This window comes from Syngnathus floridae, chromosome 11, assembly GCF_059516105.1.
Source record: "Syngnathus floridae isolate MCC-2025c chromosome 11, RoL_Sflo_1.0, whole genome shotgun sequence".
Lineage (NCBI taxonomy): Eukaryota > Metazoa > Chordata > Actinopteri > Syngnathiformes > Syngnathidae > Syngnathus > Syngnathus floridae.
The window spans coordinates 3,569,407-3,595,440 of NC_142423.1; the positions used below are offsets into that span (position 1 = coordinate 3,569,407).

At 43.2% G+C, this 26,034-nt stretch overlaps 1 protein-coding gene across 2 annotated transcripts in view; it reads right to left on the minus strand.

Moving 5' to 3' along the window:
* Positions 1-26,034, minus strand: part of kif21b (kinesin family member 21B) — a 38,962-nt gene that overhangs the window by 5,980 nt on the left and 6,948 nt on the right. For both annotated transcript variants that reach the window (XM_088389717.1, XM_088389718.1), the window contains exons 2-32: positions 20,777-20,999; positions 20,181-20,363; positions 19,003-19,152; positions 18,160-18,297; positions 17,546-17,728; positions 17,262-17,377; positions 16,970-17,165; positions 16,275-16,464; positions 16,129-16,192; positions 13,579-13,809; positions 12,903-13,026; positions 12,696-12,828; positions 12,401-12,589; positions 12,123-12,322; positions 11,946-12,053; positions 11,423-11,739; positions 11,169-11,352; positions 10,883-11,086; positions 10,640-10,741; positions 9,954-10,119; positions 9,805-9,865; positions 9,675-9,723; positions 8,976-9,226; positions 8,713-8,781; positions 8,525-8,635; positions 6,925-6,963; positions 3,179-3,315; positions 2,912-3,092; positions 2,612-2,776; positions 1,983-2,100; positions 1,716-1,886 (exon numbers count right to left, since the gene is read on the minus strand). In XM_088389717.1, the coding sequence (XP_088245843.1) occupies positions 1,716-1,886; positions 1,983-2,100; positions 2,612-2,776; positions 2,912-3,092; positions 3,179-3,315; positions 6,925-6,963; positions 8,525-8,635; positions 8,713-8,781; positions 8,976-9,226; positions 9,675-9,723; positions 9,805-9,865; positions 9,954-10,119; positions 10,640-10,741; positions 10,883-11,086; positions 11,169-11,352; positions 11,423-11,739; positions 11,946-12,053; positions 12,123-12,322; positions 12,401-12,589; positions 12,696-12,828; positions 12,903-13,026; positions 13,579-13,809; positions 16,129-16,192; positions 16,275-16,464; positions 16,970-17,165; positions 17,262-17,377; positions 17,546-17,728; positions 18,160-18,297; positions 19,003-19,152; positions 20,181-20,363; positions 20,777-20,999 (4,753 nt within the window). The remainder of the gene's footprint in view (positions 1-1,715; positions 1,887-1,982; positions 2,101-2,611; positions 2,777-2,911; positions 3,093-3,178; positions 3,316-6,924; positions 6,964-8,524; positions 8,636-8,712; positions 8,782-8,975; positions 9,227-9,674; positions 9,724-9,804; positions 9,866-9,953; positions 10,120-10,639; positions 10,742-10,882; positions 11,087-11,168; positions 11,353-11,422; positions 11,740-11,945; positions 12,054-12,122; positions 12,323-12,400; positions 12,590-12,695; positions 12,829-12,902; positions 13,027-13,578; positions 13,810-16,128; positions 16,193-16,274; positions 16,465-16,969; positions 17,166-17,261; positions 17,378-17,545; positions 17,729-18,159; positions 18,298-19,002; positions 19,153-20,180; positions 20,364-20,776; positions 21,000-26,034) is intronic.

Genomic DNA, 26,034 nt, shown 5'->3' on the forward strand with positions numbered 1-26,034 from the left:
CGCAGGTCTTCAAGTGCACTCAATAAGCGAGAACTCATTATTGGGGTCAGCAAAGGTTTGTCAGTTCGAGATGGGATCTATAGGTCAGAAAAGGTTCAGTGGCTCTCTCTTAATACATAAATTAAAGAAAATATTAGAAGTGAAGTAGCGCCAAAATGGAGAACACGAAATGGAACACAAACGACGAGCCAGTGTGAGGTTTTTGTCACAGTTGTTTTGCAATGGGGGGATCATACCTTTGAATCTTCGAGGTTATAACAAATTAAATCATTGCTAATATTTAGAAGAAAAAAAAACATTCTTTGGATTCGTCATTGACTCGTGCATGGAACCATTAATTGCTTAGTCTGGTGAGTAAAATATTTGGTCTGACAACCTGACGGCACAGAAAACACCAGATGGTGTGATGGAATAAATAAAAGATGCCAAAGCATGAACTCAGTGACCAACTGAAATTACACCGTGTACGTACACAAGTGTTTTTGAGAGTTATATTTATACTTACATTGTGTAGATTAATTATAAACAAAGTGCTCCATTGCTTCCCGCGAGGTTGTGCACTGTACTTTTCCACACAAAGGTTGAGAATAAAACAGCTCCACGAGGAGGTAGCGTTCCAGAGCCGTAATATACAACAATATGATTTTATATCCCGTGCTTGCTTTCGGATGCAACTTCATAATTAGACAAGAGGCTGTAAAATAGACTGTATTGGCTCTTTGGTAAATGGGGTAGAGGTGAGACACCACGGACCGCAGCACCGACTCGGATTTAAATGAGTCTTTGAACAGCGCCTTATTTTCTTATTTAGTCTTCCGGGAGAAATTAGGGGGAAAATGATTGAAGATTGAAGCAAAAATAAAAAATAACTTATTAAAAACTTGACAACGCGCTGCTTAATATGCAAATGAATGTGCATGCGAATGAAGTCTCTCAAGGTGCAAGATTATGCATTTTTAACATAGGCAGGCGATTCACAAGAGACAGCGCAGAAGGAAACACGAACGCACGCAAAAAACACACGCTTTCTTTCCTTCGGAATCTTGGGCCCTGATGTTGACACACTTTCCTGCCACTTGACACACAAGCACCAAAGAGTGAATACCGTGTATAAATGAGGAAAAGAAGGAAGCGCTGCGGTGACAGGCAGCTCAATGACACCCCTCACATAACACATGAAAAGAAATATACACCGCCTTCCTGTAATGAGAACTGAAAAGTGTTGATGGAATTGCGTGAGGCCCGAACTTGACACAAATGCGCCTGACGGGCACATCCACATTGTCGGAATGACATGAGCTCCTATTAAGTGCCCTTCCAGATCAACTCAACGTCGAGGGTGCAACTAATTGACCCCGTAGCCAGACAAAAGTGCAATTTTGCCAGTCGTTCAGCCTGACCCACTAACCCTTTGATATGGAAGATGTGGAAGCAGCTCGGTAAAAGGACATTGTTAATGGCAGACGATAGACGCCTTAAACATCAAGCTAATTTAACATAGATGGTTTCTTTAAATCTTATAAAGCAGCAATCCCCACTCTGGAGCAGAAAAGTCTTTGTGTCATTGAGTGTTTTTTGCAGTTGTTGACACCAGTCACATGTAACCTAGATTTTATCACTTGAGTGACAGCATATGCGCCGTATCGTGGAAGAGGTATTTATTATTCAGCTGGCATTCTTCTGAAACAATAGGCCACAACACACACAAAGCATACCTGACTGAGCTCCTGCTGTTCCAAATCCCATTTTTTAATGCCGTTGTCTCTTGATCCACTGAACAGCACGTCTCCCTGCACGGTCAAACATTCGATGCCGTCGTAATGCGGTGGCTCAAAGTTATGAGCCGGGCCGATGTTACCCGGAGTCCCCTCCGCCACATCGAAGACCTGGAAATGGAAGTACAAAGCACCGTGAAATATCTTTAATGATTATCCTGACAATGTTACTAAAAATCAGATTCAGGTCTAGAAAGGTGCCACTACCTTTACGTAATGGTCTTTCGAGCCAGTGATGACTTGATCTTTGCCCAGCAGAGACTGTCCCACCGTCAAACACATGACGGAACCAATGTGGCCGGTCAGCTTGCCCAAAGCTTGCATCCTAAACACACACGTACAAGAAGTTGAAGCTCATTTTCATTGCACAAAGCCTTTTTCAATTTCACCAATAAACCCGGCTGAGCCAAAGCCCTGTCACAGAGGCCGACTTGATACTAATAGGGTCTATATTAAATGCATTTGAATCTTGGCAGAATTCCTACGCATCAATAAACGCTGAGATTTTCTGGTTTCTCTGTGTCCCTCAAGAAAAATGAAAACATATAAATACAAAATATAAAGAGTGTTAACACCTTCACAAAAAAAAAAACTTCTTCGGTATTGTGTAGCTTTTTAGTATCTTCTATAAAATGTTGAAAAGTATTTCTTGCAATTGATGTCGGATTTGTGTCTGTCAGTAATCATTACAAGGAAAAAAAATTAAATTAAGAAAATCGATAAAAATCATAAAGGAGCTTTATAAGTAGATTGCACACTATGAGATATATTTTGTTGACGCACAAAAAAAAAAAAAGAATATCATACAAACAATAAAACAAAAGAATGTTCTGTACCTGTTGAGATCCCAGATGCGAACCGTGTTTCCAGTAGCGGCATACAAAACAGATCCTGATGGATTGAGTGCAATTTGGTTGATCTGACATTCACCATGTGCAAACGTTATTGTGCGGGTGGTGGCGCCGGCACACGCGTCGCCTGACACTACTTGTCCTGATGAACTGGATGAACAGGAGAGAAAAAAAAAAATTAAATGTACAAACAAAGGACAGGTCCAGCTGCATCAAATAATGTTACTTTTTTGTTGTACCATAATAAATAATTGCACAGCCTGTAACTAGTAGACAAGCACTTACGTGAGTGTACGGACGCACTTGGCCGAATCCCGTATGTCCCACACCTTGATGTAGGACGTCGAGACGGAAAAGACCAAACCCGAGGAGGGACAGTATTTAACCGACACCACATTGTTGGGATGACCTTTGAGCGTGGCAATCTCCTGACCTGTCACCAGGTTCCACATTTTACAGGTACGATCTGGAACAAAGATGCGTAAGACGATGCTTTCAATGAATTTCTTTTCAACCGCTTCGGTTTTATCAACGCTTTGCTGAAGTGTTTACCTTTGGATCCAGTGAACAGCAGCTCATCTGTGGCGTCCACACACAGGACGGGCTTTGAGTGGCCCTCGGCTACAGACATACACTGCAGGGGAGCTGTCCGGCCCCCCTTCACGCCACCGATAGGATTAATCACACCCCTGAAGAAAAATCATCATTGGCCGTGTTACTTCCTCCAGGCAGAACGAGAGGATATGATCGCTCCTACATTTTTACAGATGGAAACATAACCACAGGCAAACATGCTTTTTCACACACACAAACCCCCCCCCCAGATATTTCCTTTTTAAATGTCATTCACAATGTGTTGTTACAGCTTTTATGCTGCGGCCATTGAGAGTACATACTCGAGGACAATCTCTTGCTCCAAGTTAAAGTGTTTTCATCCACAAGAGCTCTCTGTTAATCGACCTATTTTTCATCTTACACGCAAACATGCCATTGTGACTCCTGTTTAAAAGGTACACACAACTGTCTCTGGATGTTCTACGCACTGACCCTCCCCCCATGTTACGCTGACAGTCCAAAGTCGAAGAGATCCTGGAAAGCAGTCAGCAGAGTGAGACAAGTGCAGGGAGATGGTGAACGGGGAGGATTGTGAGAAAATTGGTCTCTGGTGGGTTTCCTAATAACACTAGTGGGCTCTGGGCGTGTGCGTGAAGTAGGTGAGGATGAAAGTGGGTAAAGAAGGAAAGAGTAAAGAGTGCAACTGGTTGGCCATTCTAATATGTCTTTTTAATTTTTATCTTGAAGATTCATTAGTGATCGTTGGACTTCATATTCCTGCTGGCTTTTTTTATTGGCTTGCAGGGGCTGGAGTCGAATCCTGCCCAGCAACCACCGGCAGGTGTTGGATGCAATCAGGGCAATTGTGTTGATCTATATTGTTCTGTCAGCAAGATTGTATGAAGAATAATTTGCGTCATCTGAGAGATTTTACTTGCTAGTGTTGAACAGGAAATTGGAAAATGGAAAAATGCCCAATAGACAGTAAAAATGATAATACTTCTCCAGGTATCAATTCTACTTAACTGGCTGGTGCCAATATAAAAACAAAGCTGGGAGATAAATGCACAAACACTGCTATCTACTGCATTAATAAACCAAATTAAAAAATCAGCCAATAAACAAAAACAAACAAAACAAATAAAATTATAAAAAGAAAAAACAATGCAAGTGCAACCTGCAGAGAAAAACATAAGGTGACATCATGCAACAACCATGTTCACCACCTTTATGGGTTGGGGGGCTTCCATGAAAAAAAAATACTTTGGCCACCTCCATATCAAAGGGGGACATTAAAAGTAAGATTTTTTTTTAGCCCCCGTCGATCATGGAGACGTCAGAATACCAGAAACATTGCAAGGAAAGACACATTTGCCTCTTGTAAAATATGCCCTACCTGTAATCTTGGGGGGAAAATAAATACATAAAAAAAAAAGTAACTTGTAAAATGTACAATAAAATACTATTAGGAGAGAGATAAAGGAGAATGATAATTTAAAGTAAAAGCTAGAAGTGAAATAGGTCAGTGTATTTTTATAAGCGAACCTCATTCCTGTCTGTTGTCAAGGCTACAGGAAGCTCATTGCTACTGCATTGAATGAAACATTGAATTTTCTTTTTTTTATCTTCCTATTTACATCATCAGCCTCATGTTTCCCCCCCATTCAGGATGCAAAATGGAATATAGCGAGCTTCTCGCAGCAGTGGACAGAATAGCACCAACTGCTCCCGCTCTATCAGAATGAAAGATCTCATAGTGTGCAGAGTTATCAAGTACCGTATTTGCCGGTGTATTGGTCGACCTTTTTCAATCCAAAATCGACCGAAAAAAATCGACCTCGACTTATACACCGAGTCATAAAATTTAACTTCGTATTCATCGCTTCAAATGTGATGGTAACCAAGGCCGTTTCTCATGCATCTCATTGTGCGTTGCACTTAGAAAATTTGAACCGGGCGGCGTGCGCGAGTGCGCGGCCCGCTGGAAGTCGAATGAGGCTCCGCGATCTCCTCCGCGGTGCTTATAAACAGCCGATCCGCTCGGCGGGGGCTATTTTCGGCCACTTGGCGCGTGCGCACGGCCTCCCGGATGTGCCGGGCGGGTGCGCGAGCTCGCCGGCCGCTGGAAGTCGAATGAGGCTCCGCGATCTCCTCCGCGGTGCTTATAAACAGTCGATCCGCTCGGCGAGGGCTATTTTCGGCCACTTGGCGCGTGCGCACGGCCTCCCGGATGTGCCGGGCGGCGTGCGCGAGTGCGCTGGCCGCTGGTAGTCGAATGAGGCTCCGCGATCTCCTCCGCGGTGCTTATAAAGTGCCGATCCGCTCGGCTTGGAGCTATTTCCGGCCTCCCGTTGGTGCGGGCGGCGTGCGCGAGCTCGCCGGCCGCTGGAAGTCGAATGAGGTTCCGCGATCTCCTCCGCGGTGCTTATAAACAGCCGATCCGCTCAGCTGGAGTTATTTCCGGCCACTGCGCATGCGCACGGCCTCCCGGAATTTGAACACATTTCGTCAATAAATTTCGCATATTTCTGATTGAATTTTGAAGTTTAATATAATGCAACAATTGAGCTCGACTTATACAAAGGATATATCATAAAATCGTAAATTTCCGTCGAATTTTAGGGGGTCGACTTATACACCGAGTCGACCTATACACCGGCAAATACGGTATGTAAGAGCAGCTAATGGATGTTGCAGTGCTGAGCTTGGGGGACCAACAAAATAATGAGAAATGTGGAGGCAGATCAGTGTGTGTTCCCTGCATCACACTGAGAAACAGACACAAGTGCCTCTGTGAAAGCCCCATCAAATTGAGAGTTAGTAAGAAATACTGAGAGGAGAAAAGATTTGTGTACATCATTATAAAATGACACCATTTGTGCAATCCTCTTGAACAAAACCTCTAAAGCTGACAAATTAATCTTTGTTGTTATCTTTCACTGGTATAACTACTCAAGGCTGAAAGAACACCAGTCTGGTTTCTCGCTAATACAGAATGGTGTCAATTTGGCAGTTTTTCATACAGATTAGATTTGAGAAAAACAAACAAGTGTAAGGTGTTAATTGGCAAGCTTAAAAGTTGTTGAGATGTAAGTGCTATTTTTGTACCAAGTTTTGTTTTGTTTTTTCTGCCATTTTAACATTTTGGCTAAGATTACGAGTTTTTTCTTTTCTCTACGGTTTTGCTTGGCGACTTTTACAAATCAGACACAAAGTCAATTATTCATTGCAGGTAGTAAAGAGTCAGATGAAAATAATAATAAAAGAAAAATACACCGTCTGTTTCGTATCGTGTACCATCTCATTAATGTTGCGTCATTTATTTCTTTTTGAAGAATGTTACTTCTAAAAGTTTTATAATGATGACAGTTTAACTCGGGTACCATCCATCTAATTTCCACATTGCTTCTCCTCATTAGATTCACAAGTAAACTGGGGCATTCTGCAATACTGGCAACATGAGAAATACTTTTTTACAAGATTGTGCTATAAAATCATATTTGCACAAGCAATTTGTATGTGAAAAGTCCATTCATAGCCTGAGGGCCATTCAGGTTTTGCGTGTAGTAGCATCACCACAAAGGAAGCACAATCACATGCGAGTGGAGAGGAAAGTGGATGGAGGAGGGACAGGTGGTGAAGAGGCGGCCACAGACGACCACGGGAACCGTGGTAGTCATGGTGGCTTAACAAGCAAATGGCAGAAGACACAGACAGAGAAGGAAAAGACACAGTTGGTCTACCTGAGCACCTCGGAGAGCGAGGAATCGCTGTCATCCGACCTGGAGGCAGAAGAGGAAGACGCAGGGTAGGATGGGGTGTCAAGGAGAGGAAAGGTTAATCACACTAAGGAAAGACAGAAGGGTTACTGGCAATGGGTTTACGAAGGAGGAGGGACTCCGGAAAAGCTCTGGATGTAGAGCAGCGCATAAAAGCTTTTTCTGTGATCACTTAACACCGAATGAGCTCTATGCTTGACTGAAGAAAGATGTCATGTTTGGGAGCCGCCATATTTGGGGGAATTCATAGGTATGCACTATGTGGTGAACACGAGTTCAACCATCAGTGAGATCAGATTATTAGGTGACAAAAGACTACATTGAAATATAAACCTAGCCCTCTGACATTCACAAATTTAAAATGCTGGAAGAAATGAAAATTAAATGCAAATTCCACTATACATGTACGTGAGAACTGCGATATTGTCGGTCTACATGTATTGCGGGACCGTTTGTGTTCAAATAAAAGTTGTTTGAAGGGTTATAACACTGTGAGATACTGTAGATGCTACGGTAATCATTATTTTGTGCTTATGGCAGTTTTCCATCCTGCTAAGCAAACAGCCATTGAGGGAATTCATACTGACCACTCCCCTCATCTCTACATCTCAGTCTGGAATAAAGAATATGGAATAAAGTTGAGTGTTGCGTTTAAGTCTCAGGTGAAGCGCTCATAAAGACTCTGCAGAGATTCAACAACCTCCCCACATTGTTGAACTGAGTCCATTCAAAATGGCTACAACTGACAAGAATCTGCATGGATAAAAAGCAATGCATTGACCTACGCCTCCTTCATACCAGAACGAAACATCAGCGGTCTTGAGCATAAAAACATCCATAATATGAAAAAGAAAACAACTCAGCGAATGAGGCAAAATACAGCGATGAAAAATAAATACAAAGAATGGGCAAAAGCGGCCTGAAATAACAGCTGACATTTGTCAGAATAATTTTGTTTTTTTCACGATCTCTACACCACCTTTGTTGCCACTCAATATTGTTGGGCTACACTTTGCTACTGGAGGTTGTTTTTTCTCTTGTGTATCGATGGGGGGAGGAGATGGGAGGTTGAAGAGGGCATACTACACCATTTTTTTTCTTCACTGTGGGCGTAAAGATTTCAGCCTTCCGTATGAATGAACACAAAATAAACCAGAACGTAAACAACTGATGTGTGTCCTTCTTATTATTTTGCATGGATTCCCTGCCAAACATTAAAAAAGTGATAGTGTCATAAAAATTCTTTCTATCACCTATTATCCACATCAGTGTCTCTTGGTCATATAAAACAACTGCTAGCACCAGTGGTTCCCACGAGATGGTATTAATGCCACTTGAAGTGTTCTAGGGTCCATGATGGAATGAATGTGTGGATAAACTCACTGGAAATTGCACACACTTAAGCTCCACAAAAGCACAGATTAAGGCCTTTTCTTCTCCAAAGACTTGACCTTCAACCACCCTACGGGACCAGTAAACCAATGAGAAGACATAAAAATAACTCTTCCTGGCCGTAAGAGCATGTAAAAGGAAAAAAAAAAGAACAGCATTTTATTGTACTCACTTGTCCAGTGCAGAACCTTGACTTTGGTTGCTGGTGAGCCTCGAGAACACGTTGCGGTCATTCCTGGTCCTCAGAGGAGGGGAGGAGGGTGGTGTATAGCCATCAGTGGGCCTGAGATAAAATCCATAAAAACGAGTTTGAGTGAAAAGCAGAACGATGAATGACATCACGACAAAGGTGATTATCACCTGTATGAACGGTCGTAAGATTTCCTTCTGGTGATGGGAGAGGTGTCGTAGCCTCGTGACTGCCTGGGACTAACGCACAAAAACAAATAGTCCTCAAGGGAGTATACAAACGCTAAACACACTAATTACAAGTATTATGCCCGTAAAGCAATTAGCAGTGTTACTGACACTAAAACAACTGGCTGACTCATTTTCAAAATGCAAATGCTCACATCCTACTTGACTTAAGTCAAATTGTACTGAATGAGCATTTTTCAGCTTACAAGGTGTGTCCTCTGATAGGCAAGCTGATGGTGCGTGACACTCTGTCCTTGTGGTAGGGGTCCCGCAGAGAGAGACTGAGACCAAGGCCCAGGCTCGCCTTGACCGTGCTCAGACCGTCCTCCTGGATGTCGGTCAGTGAGGCCAAAGACTTTGTGATTTGCGCCTGCTTGCAGCCTGACAAATGCTCCAGGGCGGGACCCAGATACTCGGCCGACACCGCCTTCATTTGAGCTGACAGACGAGGTTCCACCTGCGTGGGAGGTGGAAGCCCAGAGAGATAGGCCGAGTAAAAATCAGCGTAATAACGGAATCAAACGGAAATGCAAAATATAATTGAACTGAAGCCAAGCAGCAAGAAGATGAGCAGGAACACAACACAATAACTGGTCAAAATGAATCTGGGAGGAGAGGGGGGGGCATTAAAAGATGGAGGACACTCTGTAACCGGAGAGTACATCAGAACTGTGTCAAATGATAAATTATTTCACACTCAACATCAAAGCTGCAGAGGCAACTTGTAATTGCTTGCTTATACTGCCACTATGTGGTCAATAAAAGGACATATACGTCATTGGAAGTAAATATTCTGATTTAATACAGTGGTTAATCTGTCCGTAATTAAGGCTAGACTTGTTAAAACAAGTGAGTTGCACGCAATAAATAATAAATGAATGCTGAGAGCAAATAAGATGCTTTACCTTTATTTTGAGGTCATCTTGGCTGTTGGATTCTTTCAGTAAAGAGACACTGGAAAAGAAAAAGGGGAGCTCAGATAAAAAAAAAAAAAATCATTCCAATGACTAAAATGGCAGGAAGGTGAAATTTCACCTGTTGTCTGAGGCTTGACTGAACTCAGAAGGTTCCTCATCTGTGCTGGCGTAACCGTTCTCTGAAAATGAGTTGGGCACCAAGTCATCTCAGTCAGTAAAACACATTGGGCCCAATCAAAATTCACTTATTCAACCATTTGTGCTCACCCTGCTGTACATTGAGAAGGAGAGCCTGCAGTTCAGGGATGCATTCAGCTTTTTCCCGCAGAGCATCGAGGATCATGTGATTTTGGGACGAACCGATCACATCGGTCTGTCTCAGCTGACCCTCCAGTAGTCGGATCTGAGCCTCCTTCTGTGCCACTTGCAAGCTCTAACACACACAAAACCACAAGTGTGACTGTGCTGATGAGTGCCAGCCTCATGCTTACACAACAGAAAGGAGCAGAAATGCTCACAATGTTGTCATTTGCAAAACACACAAATGTGGTGTCAGTAGAAAATCTGTTTGGTTGATGTACACATAAGACAGAATGCATTTATACCCTCAACAGTCCAGAGTTACAATGTTGAAAACATGGTCAAAGCATTGGGGACAAGCTGTTCCACATACAGATGCTCGAGGGGATGGAAGAAGTTTGAGGATTTTATTTTTTACCACAAGTTACAGGGTCATTTAAAGTTGGAGGGAAAAGTGAATACAACTTCCCCCAAAAAGAATCCCCATTGAAATATACCTGAAATAGATGGTGGCTGAGTTTTTTTTTTTTTAGATAATAATCCATCAATCCTATTTTTCTTATGGCTAATAAAATATAAAGAATATCAAAGACAAAGCACATGACTTGACCAGAATATAGTGGTTATAGTGGTTCTTGTTTATACTGATAGACCTTGTCAATGGAGGCCTTGAGAAAATGGTCCAGCAGATGGCGCGCTTCAGCCAGAGAACATGAGCTGATTACCACTGATGTATCCACTGAGTCCAACTCATCCTGCAACAAATTGGCATTCTATTAAAATTATTATTTTTAACAATTTCTCTTTAAAATGATTCATATAATTGTTTATTTAACTAGCAGTCATTTATTGAGTACGAGTTTTTGTCCTAGCATGTCAATTTGTGTCTTCCATACCTTTGTTTCTTCTATCTGCACAATAGTCGCCTGGCAGTCGGACAGACTGTCATTTATGTAATCGATGTTAGCGTTCAGAACCTCGAGATCCTCGCCGATCTCCAAAAGGAGTCGGTCCTCTGCTTCTGGACCCTCCCCTTCGGCCATTAGTACCGCTCGCTTGTGAGAGAGTGCCTCCTGCTGGGCCGTCAGCTCCTCTCGTTTCTGACTCGGGGAAAAAAATTGGAAGAGTTTTACATCTGGAATAGGAAATTGTGTGTATGCCATAGATCAGTGCCTCCCAAACCTTGATGAGTCGATCCATGTCAGCTTCTACATTGGCAATGGTCATTCTCTGCATGACGATGTCCATAATGCGCCGTTCCAGAGTTTGCCACTTTTGACGGGCCATCTTGGAGAAGGCTACGGATCGGCCCGCCGTTGCGTTGGTGCCGACGCCCGCTGGCTTCCGCTGCAGCTTCTTCCGGCTGCTGTAGAAGGTAAATGAAAGATTACGACACGGCATACACAGCGTCCATCGCACGACTGAGGCCATCTTACCCAATGACCCGCGTTCCATCCATGCTCCCCTCGCTCTCTCCCAGGTATCCATAGCCATTGTTTTTGTTGTTCCACTGTCGCACTAACCCACTCACAGTCTTTCCGCTCTCAGGTTCGGAGCTGCTTGCCGTCGTGCTGGCGGACAACTCTGCACCAGAGTCGGTAACCGGGGCGGTCTGATTCCAGCGGGCCACGCGTCCAGCTACGCGGTCTGACATGGGCTTGGCCAGCCTACGCAGGGCGGTCACCTCCTGTGTTTTCCTGCGCAGGACCAGCTCCTGTTGTCGCTTCTGGGACTCCAGGGCCCGGATTTGAAACTAATGAGTATGAAAGGGAGAGTAAATTGAAAATATGACACGAAGGATGACTACATTGAGTTACATTTGCAAAATAGGATTACAATTTCATCCCCCTGGTGCTTGACTTTTGAAATAGCCCCCCCATCCTCATTCCATGAGACATAGCAAAGACAAGCAACGAAATTTGTCCATATCGCCCAGTCGTAGACTTATACCGGACTGACCTCTTGTCTTCGCTGCTCCTTCTTGAGTTGGGCAATCTCTCGGTTCCTCTTGGCTTCCACCAGCCTCCTTCTCTGCTGCTCCTCCTTCATCTGCTTCATCACCGCCACCTAGAACAGATGAGACAGGTGAGGTGGCGCCAATCTTCATCTCTCCAGTCTGTGTTTTCGTTCTCTCACCTTGGCTTTCTTCATCTCATTGACCTCCATTTGGAGTTTTTTCAGCTCCCGCTCGTACCTGCCTTGGTTTTTAAGCAAACGCGCGTGTTCCTTCTGTGCAGCTTGGAGCTTCAAAAGGTCTCGGTTCATCTCCTTAAGACGTTTCTCGTACTCCTGCTTTATGCGGTTAGCCTTCTCCTCCGTGTAGTTTTCCATGGACACTGTTGAGCCCAGTCATAAAGTAAATGAATGAATGACCTTAAAAAAAAAAAAAAAAAAATCCAAGTGAGTAGACTCACTGAGGTTTTGAAGCACGCGGTCCCTCTCTAGTTGGGTGTCTCGGATCTTGTTCTGCAGCAGAATGAGCTTCTCCTCATACTGGAGCTTCAGCATCAGCAACCTCCTCTGGCTGTTCTCCAGCTCGTCTATTAACTTCTGCTTGATCTCGATCTCGCAGGTCAGGTCAGCAAGGTCGGCCTGAAAGTTGGCTGAGAGTGGAGAGACAATCAAAAAGGACAGAACTTAAGACACGGCAATACATCGCTACACATTCAATATATTTTCATATTAGTGTCCAAAATCAAAGAAGCACACCTTTCTCATCAGAATCTGAGTCCGAGTCCACCAGGCTCTCATCGCTATCAAACTCATCATCTTCCTCCCTTCCTTCCTCCTCCTCCTCCTCTTCATCGCAACCACTTTCTTCCTGCAACGTCGACATGATGTCCTGCCCAGAAAGATCGAGATATCAAGCGGAAGCTCTTCCTTTCGTCTTTGTTATGAATCAAACTTTGACGTTACCTCTGTGTGATTGTCATCCGAATCGATCTCTCCGTTCAGCCCGTTTTGTCCATTTTGGCCGTTGTCGCCGTTCTCGTGGTTGTGTAACTTAACGCGTTTTTTCAACCCTTTCTCCAACTCCGGACTGAAGGACATTTAAAAAAAAAACTATTTATCCATAGCTGTGAATGTGACTGTAAATTGTTGTTTGTGTATAACATATATAGAATGTATGGATTCATTGATCTGATTAAAATAAATAGTAGTATGCAAAAAAAGGCAAAATAATATTGATCCATTTTGAGCGCAATCTAACCCTCTCCATTAGTGCTCCGAAAAAGTTCTTAAGTGATGTGCTCAACATAAAAACCAGACTCATTAGCAAAGTCTTTTTTTTTAAGTGCCATCACTTTTGCTTTTAGCTCTGTAGATTTTATGAGCATATTTACCCTCCCCTTTGCTCTGAGCTTTACGAGCATGCATCTTATCAAACGCCCCATCTTAACATTCCCACCTACATCCCATTAAATCCCAATTAGCCTTTTGGACTGTGCACTCTCACGACCTAGTGGCCAGCTGAATGAGCCAAAGCTAGTTTTACTCCTGGCTACATCCCAATTCCACTCAGTGACCTACATGGAACCTCAATGGCAAGGGCAGAGTTTCAAAAGAAATGAATACGAGGCGATTTCCTCACCTCATCCTCCTCTGCCTCCTCTCCTTCTTCTTCAGCCTTTCGATGTCCAGCTTGGCCCTGCGCAACACGTCCGTCATTTCGGCCTCCATGGACATGGTCGAGGGGGAAGAGCCAGGGGGGTGTCCAGGGGCCGGGCTCAAAGAGGAGGAAGCGCAGGTCGCTCGGGAGGAGGGCCGAGCAGCTTGACGTCGCAATGATTCGTTCATGGCCTCGCTCTCCAGCAGCTTGGATCTAAGTGAAAAAGACAGTTGATGAGTTGTGACTTTGTTAAAACCTAATAAATTGCTGCCGTTTAATGAGGCCTCGCATCCAAATTTTGCGCGTCCTTGTAAAAAGGATGGGGTGTAGCCCTTATCTTCAATTCCGATCTTAGCCTTAGCCCTCATTCGATTAACGAATTTAAAACTTTTGAAGTTCTCGTTGTTCGATCCACAGCCTTGCCGTCGTTTTATCTCGCTGTTATCTACCTTCCACCCTGAACTTACTCTGGTTTCCTGGATGAATTTTCAGAATTTATGGCTGACCTGTAGTGACAAATGCGGATAATATAATAATTATGGGGGATTTTAATATCCATATAAATTTACTGTCAGAGCCACTTACTGTGGCGTTTCAGACAATGATTGAAATATTCGGTTTTACACAAGCAATACAGGCAACAACGCATAAAAATGGAAATACTTTAGATCTGGTATTATCCCGAGCATTGGCAACCTCAAATATAACAGTATTACCATACACTACTGTTATGTCCGATCACTACCTAATAAAATTTGAAATTTCACCTCTCTGTCAACGATTAGGGATGATATCACGGTGATCGTTCCAATCACTCAGTCAAGACCGCCGATTACGGGAGCTGACTGATCATGCGATATCTCTCTCAAATTTTAAAAGCGTGTCCCTTGAAAGGCTTACACAATTGCTTAGTGCGGCTAAACAAACGTGTTTACTCGACCTGCTTCCAGCCAAACTCGTTAAAGAGTTATTTCAGATTTTCGGACCGTCCGTTTTAAATACAATTAATCTCTCTGTCTCCTCTGGTATCGTGCCAACAGCCTTTAAAACCGCTATTATTAAACCCCTACTTAAGAGACCAACCCTCGACCTGGACCGTCTCAGTAATCATAGGCCGGTTTTAAATCTCCTGTTTATAGCAAAATATTTTGAAAAAGTAGTAGCGCAGCAGTTTAATGATTACATGGTCGCTAACAATCGATTTGAATCGTTTCAGTCTGGTTTTGGAGCGAACCACTCCATGAGACAGCACTTGCTACAGTGACCAATAATCTCCTCATAACTATGGATTCAAACACCTCATCTGTACTATTATTCCGCAATCTCAGTGCCGCCTTCGACACTGTACGTAGATTTCAATATTTTATAAGAACGCCTTAAAACCTGCGTTGGTATTTCAGGGTAAGCACTTCGCTGGTTTAATTCCGATCTATCTGACAGAACCCATCGCATGGTCCATGGCAACATGACCTCTGAGCTCACAAACGTTACATGTGGTGTCCCGCAGGGAGCGGTACTCGGACCCATACTATTTAGTATTTATATGATCCCGCTTGGGGACATAATACGTAAATACAACATTAGTTTTCAATGTTATGTGGTTAACACCCAATTATACAGTTAGGTCTTAAAATATTGACACAATCTTCATATTTTTGGGCATTGCATGCCAACACATTGGATTTGAAATGAAACAACTACAACGGAATTGAAGTGCAGACTTTAAGATTTAATTCAAGGTGTAGAACATAAATATGTAATTAAACATATAGGAATTGTAGCTATTTTTATACAAACACTCCTTATTTCAGAGGCTCAAAAGTAATTGGACAAATAAATATAACCCTAACCTTTGCTGGCAAAACGCTCGTCTTTTAGTGACCCCGAGGGGCAAAAACAAATCCGCAGGGTCTAGAGCTTTGGAATGCCCTACCGAGAGATATCAGAACTGCTACCTCAGTCGAAACATTTAAGACACGGTTAAAGACACATTTTTATGCTATGGCCTTTAATTAACCTTTGGTGGCTGATTCGGCTGGAGTTTGTGTTCGCTGTCCTCCTCCCCCCCTCCCCGGCTGGATGACACCCAAACTGATAACAGCTGTCTGGATTTCTTGTCGACCAATCGGGATGAGCGCGGATTACCACCCTCGAAGACACTGCCAGGACAATTGAGGGCACCTTCCTGCAGCTCTTTATTTTGAATTGGACATCCGCTTTTTCTTTGGATTGTTTTACATTATGTGTTCTATGTGCCCTCTCTGCATCCAGCCTGGTCATCCTGGAAGGGGCATCCTCCCATCTGTGGTCTCTTCTCAAGGTTTCTCATTTTTTCCCCCAGTAGGGGTTTTTTGAGTTTTTCCTTGCCCTCCTGGGAGTTTAAGATCAGGGGATGTTGAGCGTATTTGTCAATTTTTGCACATGTGAAGCTCTTTGAGACTTCATTGTGATTTAGGACTAAATAAATTTGGCTTGACTTGCAATTTTCACCAAATGACTGATATGTGGTCTAAGAGTAAAAAAAGATCTCACCTGAGTTCTTCAACTTCACGAATGTAGTTCTGAATTAGAGCCCCAATCTCCTGGTTGCCCTCACCTAGAGGTCAAGTCAGATGGAATCAAACACTAAAAGAAAATGTGCCACGTTTACTATACAAGTTTAAGAGGAGTACACATACTTGACTTGGAGAGCAGCACGCTGACCTCGTTGGCCAGCAGATGTGTGACTCGGGTGTTGAGGTGATCGATGGTCTCCTGCATGGCCTTCACCCTGAGGCGCAGTGTGTCGTTCTCTCTTTGGAGCATGGCGTTCTCCTGGTACAGGTCGCTGTAACCCTCCGAACCGTCCTCGCATGCCACGCGCTTCCCCTGCATGCCAAGATGAGGACCGACATAAAATAAATACATCATTTGGTGCTGATCAACATTAGGACTGCCCGGCAGATTGCTTAGCGTTGGGCATTGTCAGACCCTGAATGATAAACACTAGAAAACTCTCTTGCATAATCTATGAACAGAGAGTGCCTGTCTAATCCGGACACAGCACGCAAACATCATGACGTCTGGTGGCAGACGGGCGTGTGTGTTACTCGCAGTTCTTATAACCGTATCCAGACCGAGTCACATTCACCACGCTCCAGTACCCGCGACAGCTCACTTAATCACATTGTAGGTGGACAAGCCAGAGGTCAAAAAGTGGAGAGCATAAATACTTCCACTGCAGTGGTTAGGTTTCCCGCTGCTGTAAATTTGGCATCAGTTAGACGGAGGACTATGTGCAATAGCTCCTTTCCTATATCTAACACTTTCCTCATCTCACGTTCTCATCAAAATGTGCGTGCCACCGTTTCCTATTAAATCTCCGAGCACGCACCGCCTTGTACTCCATCAGCTCCATCTGGAGGCGAGCAATCTCGGCACGCAGGGCGCTGATTTGCTGGCTGGTCTTGTCTTGGTTCACTACCACTTTGTTCTTGATGTTGCGCGCTCGGTTGGCATACTTGAGGGTGTTCAGGGTCTCCATGAAGTCACGGTCGGACGGACTGACGCAGGCGATCATCACGGTGCGGCTGGAGAGAATCATTTCATATATCTATATCGAAGTCCGACAGTAGGATACATTTGTGTTCATGGTTAAGAGGTATCTGATGGTGACCGTCATGTACCTGTTGCCTCCTAGTGAGTCTTGTAGCAGGCGAGTGAGTTTGGAGTCTCGATAGGGGACGTGGCCCCCTTTCTTGGTCTGGTCTCCTAAAGCACTGATGACATTTCCCAGGGCCAACTACAAGACACACAGAATAAAAACGCTACAACACGCCAAGATCAAATGAACAAAATGTGTTTACAGTCGGTGAACGCGCACGCACACACACAATAAACATACCAAGATCTAATGAACAAAATGTGTTTACAGACAGACAGATACACACACATTTTGTAAGTGCCTCACCAGTCCACAGTTAATGGAGATTCCCTCCCGGGCTCGCTCTCCTGTAGCTCCAGTGCGTTTGAGCCTCTCCGAACCAGCCAGGTCGACAAAATGGAACTTGGCCATCAGCGCTTCAAACTCGGGCTGCTCGATGGCATTGGAGTCCACACCATTTAATTCCTTGTTCCCCCCGTCTCCGTTTGACTAGGTTGGACATATGGTGCTTCAAACATCTTTTGCAGAAGCTATTTGCATAAACATATACAGTGGCTGTATACTTAATTTCATACTTTATATCGACATAATATGATATAAATAAACAGTTGAGTTTTATAATAGATGGAAGCAATATTTGACACTGTACAAACTTTTTGTGCGGTGTTACCGAAATACATTTAATATCAAATTCAAGTTACAATTTTTTTTTTTTTACCATATTTCTTCTTTCCTATCCTTACCTGCCTTTTCTATCCTCTGATTAATCCTAATCCTCCTTCCTCTGCCTTCTGACAGATTTGAATGTAAAAGCAGATTATAATGAAATTCCGATAAGACTCCCAATGAATCTCCCTCTCACGTCGTGTCTTTTTGTGTTCATTTTTCCGGCAATCCATTCACCCTGCAGCAGGGCTCACCAATTCTAAGGGCTGCTGGCAGACTCTCATCTGACAGAGGTGGATGGTGAAGATGGCGTGTGAGCGGGAGCTTTGAGCGTTCATCTGTGTGCTGGCGGTGGTGCGGGACAGCGCGCCCAGTTTCAGACACTGCAGCAACTACACACACACACACAAAAGATGACTTTTAAATTAGAAATGAAAACAAGGCAACCTAGTGCAATTTGTCCTCACTGCAACTATTTCGTCACTCCGTTCAGATGCAGGAACATTTCAGCTGTTTCGATTTTTACAGGCATAACAAGTCTTGACATGCTCACTAAAGTAACGAAAACAAATCATTCGCCGCAAAATCAATCAAAATCAGTGAAGCTGAAAAGCAGCTCGCAGGAGCAGAATCTCCTTTGTTAAGCTCGACCCTCATTGTCATTTTTGACAGCAGACAGTTGTTGACTTTTGGGAGCTTCTGTGGACCTCTGCCATCCCGTGGCAAGATGGGTGCCAAAAACTAAACTAAACTTCGACACACTGATAACATTTAGAAAATATGCCAATCAAACATCCAAAGAGAAAGCCGTCAAAACCTCCTGTTTTGATTGACGCTGTGAGAGGAATTCATTGAACAGCATGCATAATAATGATCTGATTTGAATGCCCCTCTCGCATAGCCAAACAAGGTAACAGGAACTTGAAGAACACAAATGTCAGTTTGATGGAATGTACTATAACACTGCAAACGCCAACAATAATATTTTTTTTAGAATTAAAGCGTCTCTGACAGCATCAATAAAAAGTTGGCCACAATATTCTTTCTGGCACGGTTTTTTAGATGTGTACATAATGTATTGAAAAACATGCACTCACCTCCTCCTCAGACTGGACGAGTCTGGAAGTGACCCCCGTGGTGTAGATACTACCACTAGAATCCTCGTGGATTTTTATGGTGGACTTCCGGGTCCGACTCTCTGGATCCCTCGTGCCGTCAAATAAGTCCAGGACCTCTTCATTGTAAAGCTAAAATGAATCCAGAATTGAATTTAAATAGCAGTACTTAAGTCATCAAATCAACAATGTTAGATTCGGTCGTCACAAACCCGAAATCATAGATTCTTTTTTTTTTGGTCTTGCACATTTGAATGTGAATACCTTTGAGATTTGATTTTGATCTATTTAAAATACGGACATGCTTGTATAAGAATTATTATTTACAATTCCTTCCATACTTTTTCTAAACATATTGACATAAGACAATGTCCCCGGAGCACACAGATTTATACGTAGAAGACCATGTGTCATTTTCATTGTATCTTGTGATCTAGAAATGTGAATTTAAAAAAAAATAGACCTACTTTTTATTTTCTCCGGATCGTCCTTATCAAAACAAACCTAACCACATTTAAACAGCCCATTTGCAGTAATGGATCACATGAGTGATGACTGAGGCCAATGAGGCCAAGGGTCACAGAAGTAAGCTGAAAGCTCAGCTTCTCCCAACGACTACCAAAAACAGAAACACACACACACATATGTTTAACATCAACAGCGATAACCTTTTGACCTGTGAAGCTACAGAAAGACCACCACCAGAGAGCAACAGCAAAAACAGACATTACCAACAACCAAGCTACATGACTGAGCGCAGTAATATAATTATTTTTAAGCATAATCAAATCCTCCACACGCACTTCCACTGACATTCGGAAGAAGCAAAAACATCCAGCAGAAAGCTTAGCTGTCTTTTTATCTTGTTGCTTGCAGATATGCTTCCCACTTTGCCCACTCATCCCTTGCTCTTATCCATCTTGCAGCCCAGGGTGATGAAGACTAATGTCAGTCATAATGGTCAACATTCATTGGGACAAAGCACAGAAGACACTCCTGCCCATCTGTCATCAGCTTGTCGCTTCCTGTTTGTGGAAGAGGGTCTGATTCCCTCGTTTCCCCTTTCACTCCCATCTGGTTAGAGTTAATAAGCCCCCCCCCTCCCTCACACACACACACACACGGGCCCGTGCTCGGTCAATTCCCTCTGCATCACGTACCTCAAGAAACTGGGCGCTGACTTTAAATTCGGGGGGCTGGGTGCCAGCTTCTTTGGCTTTCTCCTTCCTGCTCTGGATCCCTTCAAAGAGGTGGTGAACCGCTCGTGGGATGATGCCCTGCTCCGACAAGGCCAGACTCACGTCGAAACCGGTCCCCATGGTGTAGGTCTTCCCAGAGCCCGTCTGAATGAAGCGCAGACAAACTCTGGTATTTAGCGTTCAAATATAGCACAGCCTAGAGTCTTACGAAATATCGCTTCTTTGAACCACTCGACCATCAATAAAATCTCGAGCAGTGATTATCAACATGGTAAACTGTGAAATTTCTCCCGAAAGCCTTTGTAAGCCCATTGAAGTGGAAAGACAGCAAAATGCCTCCGGTATGTTTAACAACCATGGACGTACAAGCAAACAGCACCTGTACAAACAGAAAATTAAAACCCCAAATAATCCCAAACATAAACCCTTTTTGGATTAACACGCATACCGGATGATCCGATCACAATCTGACAGTACAGGTGGGAAGGAGCGGTGTGTTGTCACGCACATTTTGCTTGGCAGGACGTTTAGCGACGGCCGAGATCTCTGCAACCTACCTGGCCGTAAGCAAAGACGGTGGCGTTGTAACCCTCGAAGCAGCCCTCTATGAGCTTGTGCACGCACGCTTGGTAGATGCTCTGCTGTTCCGAGTCGATGTCGAAAACAAAATCGTAGGTGAAGGCCTTGTCTTTCCCCAGGAGCACTTGCGGCTCGCCGGGTGTGACCAACGTACACACGTGGCAACCTTCAATCTTCTCTTTGGCCATCTGAGGACGTATCCTAAGAGATGACAAAAAAGGTGCATTGAATAACCCAAATATGATTTGCTTGGAATGGATGTGATATCAAAACTGCTTCAAAGCATGCAGGAATCATAATATCAAACATCGGCCATACAAACTAGTTCTCCAAACACGTCGTGTATTTGCCTCAGTCATTTTGTTTTTGTTCATTGTCTGTGTCGATTATGTGTGATGTTATTCTGCCTTTCACAGAAATACCTTTCAGGCTTATGATTGAGTCCTAAGGATTACGAGGCAAATTCCTGACAGCTTGCGTGGGGACACGAAGACATAACCACAACCAGAACCTGCTAAATGAAACCAAACCTTTGTTGCAAAGTCATTAAAATATTGCTCATTTTATATATTTGCCTACAGAATGAGCAAGACAGCTGCAATATATATATATATATAGCAGTGCTGCCATTTGCCCTAAAGGGAGCACTCGAACTAATTCGTATCGGAATGGAGCTGCAGGAGTTCAATTTATGAGCGTGTAAGTTAACTTCCTGCAAAGAAAAACACTCTCAGTCATTGCAGTGTACATTAATTTAAACATATGACCTGTCGCACAATCATGCGGTCATATTGGTCTACTTGTGTGGAGAGGTAATCACTTTAGGAAGCAGGCTAAACCCAAGATCGATCTTAAGGGGATGCAAATCAACTGGCTCTCTCACTGAGACCAAACCGCAAATACACACACACACAAGGACACATGCAGGAAGAAAAAGTGTATCCAGATTGCATAAAAATAAAACATCACATGTCTGACTCAAGTACAGTTTGAGCCACACACACTGCTAACAGTCCCGACTAATCTCTCAACTCTTCAGACAAACTGAGAATACAAAATGATCAAATTCAGGACCACCTTCAGACGACCTTGACACCGAGGTTAATATAAATGGAACTGCACGTCCCATTTGAGAGATATCTAAGCTTATTATTGGCAGAAAGGGAATGTGGCAGGGTCACTGGCATGTGCTGATTTTTAGCTGGCGTTTCACATATTTATTTATTTGCCAAATATCAGTACGAGTGATGACTTTTAAAACAATGACTGTCAGTCTTCATGCCGCATCGCCGCATTTTTGCTCTCATCAGCTGTTTGCCCATTAGGATAATTAGTTTGCAAACAGCTTGGCATTTTCCTCGACTCATTTTAGATTGTAATTACATAATGAAAGTGCCCTATAGTTTTAAGTACTTGGAATGGAGCTCAAACTGAATTTGAGAGTCTCTCAGCGAGCTCTACACGAAGACAAGCATGTCTAACTTCCACACACACACACAAATGGAGATAAACACACACACAGATGAAAGTCAGCGTGTCTCCTGGAAGAAGAATGGAGCAGCTATTTATACTCATTTCACAAACTCCCACAAGCCTCAGCTGGAGCGACAAAGGACGGGATCCATAACATTGATTGGAACAGCAAATGTCTCACACTCGCGTTGATTTTAGTCTCACACACACGCAATCACTCCAAAGGACATTTTAGCACCAAGAAATATAACCCGAGACCTTGCAATTAAAAGTGTGAATGAGATCAAGGCTGTCAAAAAAAAACATTTGAAGCGGATTGTGGATTCTTCACATTGCTAGTTATCTTGTTTTTGGAGATAACGGATTACATATCCTCAAGGCTGAACACACACACACACACACACCTACGCTCGGAAACTCATTATACACAAGCTCTAAGGGAATTCCCTTATTAGACTAATTATCAAACCCAATAGTGCTAATTAGGATTAGCCTGAAAAAGGCAAACAAACTAACAAACACCCACAGCCGTAAGCCCTAATTGTGCCTCTTCAAACCTTGACAGAAGTGAAAGTCAAAGATGCCAAATAGGAGTGTCGAGTTCACGAACATTCCCAAAAGATTACACTGCCCACACAAACACATAAACCAATGCTCCAAAATGCTAATGGAGCCTTCAGCTGGGCTGGTCCAGGAGGGTCCGGTTGCCTTGGGAACGACACAAGTCGCTCAGGGACTGCTAATGTGTTATTGACCATATCAGTGCTCACATTGTATTTGCGTTACACCCCCACACCTCCTAAAATACAATAGTGGTGCACAAATGACAATATATCCAATTATGCTGTAATCCTCAGAAGACTCCGAATTGCTCACCAATAATCCCAGCACACCAATATCAGCCTGCTGTGTTGACTATGTAACTTGACATCCATTCAACCTTCAAACAAGCAGAGTGGCTCTAACCAAAGAGCTTTTTCCCCCCCCCGAATGGACATAATTTAGTAAAGACCAACAAACGAGCGCACAGAGGCTGAGTTAATCGTATTCACTTGAGCTGGGAGTGTTTCGGGGGCTCTGTTGTTTGTCAGCTGGCACGGTGGGCACAGGAAGCCTGCTACTGCTTCATACAACACTCGGCCCATTTATCTGAAAATAAGACCCACAAACACGCTCACGTAAATAATTCCATTCAGCTCTACTTGCATCATTTCCTTTCTTCGTTTGCTCCGTTTTTGTAAATGTTAGTCTTGACAATGTTTTATTCTGGTGCTGTGATTTTATTTATCCAGTCTTCCCTTCACATGTTGCCAGAAACAGGACAGGACCAGTTCCATTTCTGTTGTTGCAGATAACAGCAGAGGCCAAAGTGGTCTGTTTCTCGCTGCCTCAGTTTCGATCACTCTGGCTTGCTTTTTTTCATCCAAACCATCAGAGATCATTTTCTTAGAAGGCGAAAAGCTGACATTTTGGCGAGCAATGAAATCACTGCGCAAACAAAAAAGGAGGAGCAAAAAAAAAAAAAAAAAAAGGGGATTAGGCTCAGACTGCTGTGCAGGTAAAGAATGAAAACATTGATTTGTCTCAGATAACATCCTCCAAAAATTCACGCTGAATAGGAGCGCCTGAGAAACATTTTTTTTTTGACTGCCAGTTTAGAAATCGTGCAGAATTGTGCATTTTACTGTATGGACTTGATTTGTTTTATTTTTACACACAGTCCTGATGTCAGTGTTGGATCGCATTTTAAAGAATTTAACCAGTAAGTTTTTAGTAACACGTATTGGCAGTAGTTTGTTGTCGCCAAGTAAATCAAAGTCAGTTTCCACATGTGCTAACCTGAAACAAAATGGTGTTTATACTTCACACATTATCTTAAGTTCACGTGGATGTATTGAGAGGGCCGAATGCAGTCGAGCAACACTCTCGCAACTGATGCGAATCTGCATATTTATTTTCCCAAGCAAAACGCAAGATGACAGCTGTGACAGCTCCAAATATTAAAGCGACGGGACTCTGATTTATCCTTTACTCGTTCATCCGGAGCAGTAAACACATCAAACACATCATTGCCTGAAGTCAGCCCATTGCTTTGGTTTCCAACCGCCCACAATTTCGCTTCAACTTGCTCTACTCCCCATTAGCGTTGTTTCCTAAATAGTGAATGTCGTCAATCTGAAAATAAAGTCCTGCCCAGAAGACAAGTGCAGACAGAAATCATTAACAACAAAGCTGGCGAAAATGAAAAAGAATTAACAATGCAGAAAACCATTTATCTCTTTTGGGTTGTTGATGCTGAGGGCATATTGATGACTGAGGGGGGAAACTGGAGAGCCCCTGAGGTGCAGTCCAGTGGCAAGAAGCTCACAAGTGAGGTCAAAACTGGAAGGGAAATACATTTGCCAAAAAGTAATTATGGAAAGGTTTAAAATAAAACCGTCTCCAAAGCAAATTCTCACCAAGAGAGGATGATTTTTTTTTTTTTAATAACGAAATTGGTCACCAAACAGATTCAATCAAATACTTTATCCTAATTTTAATCCTAATAACTTTTAGAAATTAAGTCTCTTGTGCATCAAGATTGAATTTACCTTCAACATGTCTGGTTACTACTTTCATTAATTAAATGCACACCTGTGATTTGTAAGTACCGGTAAACCTTTTCCTATCCTTCTGTCCATTTCATCAATCCTGCATCGATTTCCCTCGGATCCTCGGTCTCCCGTGAGCGAGAACGTAAACCTATCAACTGTCTCCCACCTTTAATTGACTTTCTATCTGTCTTTGCATCCGTTTAGACGCAATATAATCTTCACGGACAGCTCGCCGTGTTGTGTGTATGAGACACACTCGTTGAAATACAAAGAAACTCACACTATAATGAATAAAAAATATTAATCTGAGATTACTTGGGCCTTCTGGAAAATAAAATAAAAAGCATATTTGTTTAGGTTTATATACAGTATACCTTCAATGAGTGCAATTTGCCCAATTGTGCTGAAAATGATATACTAATACAGCCATGACAGAGAATTGATCTCGAACTTTTATCACCTCAATGTGGCACACTTTTTGCAAGCTATCAATGATGCAAACTTTCCAGACGGGCAGCCATGCAGCCTTCAGGCATTGTTGGACCATCGGCAACAAGCGATAAGAGATTGCGGCACTCACATTCTCTGTGCTCATTGATTTGACTGCTTGTGTTGGCATGAAGTGTCGCTTGTTGGAGCACAAACGGGCGAAGTGGTTCATCGACATCAACGCGAGAATTTTCTTAACCCAGCCAGACTTCGGGGCCGGGGTTGCCCTACATTGTCTAGGTCGAGTACATTTGCCCACCATCTCCTTCAGTCAATTTACTTTGGAAAGACACAGTCTGTCAAGTTAATAAGTTTAAGGGCTTAATGTTTTCATGTACCACGTGGCACATTTCTTTCAACTGTCGGTGCAATTAAAAGAGCGGAGAGCTGTCCCTTGTCGCGTGACAACATCGAGGACATGAACGCTCCAACGTGCAAGAAGGCGATCTGAGGGGAAGGGTTTCAAATAACCTATTTTTGCTAATAACACGCAGGACAATAGTGAGTGCAACCCGAGTTGCTTGTTTGTAAACAATAAAATGTGACAACCAATCCGATGTATCCCGGGAAAATCATTTTGAACTATTTATGAAAGTGGCATAAAAAAAAATGGTGTCACAAACTGGTCCCTGCTGTCAAACTATGGTTGCTGTCAATCAGCTGGATGAACATGACTCATT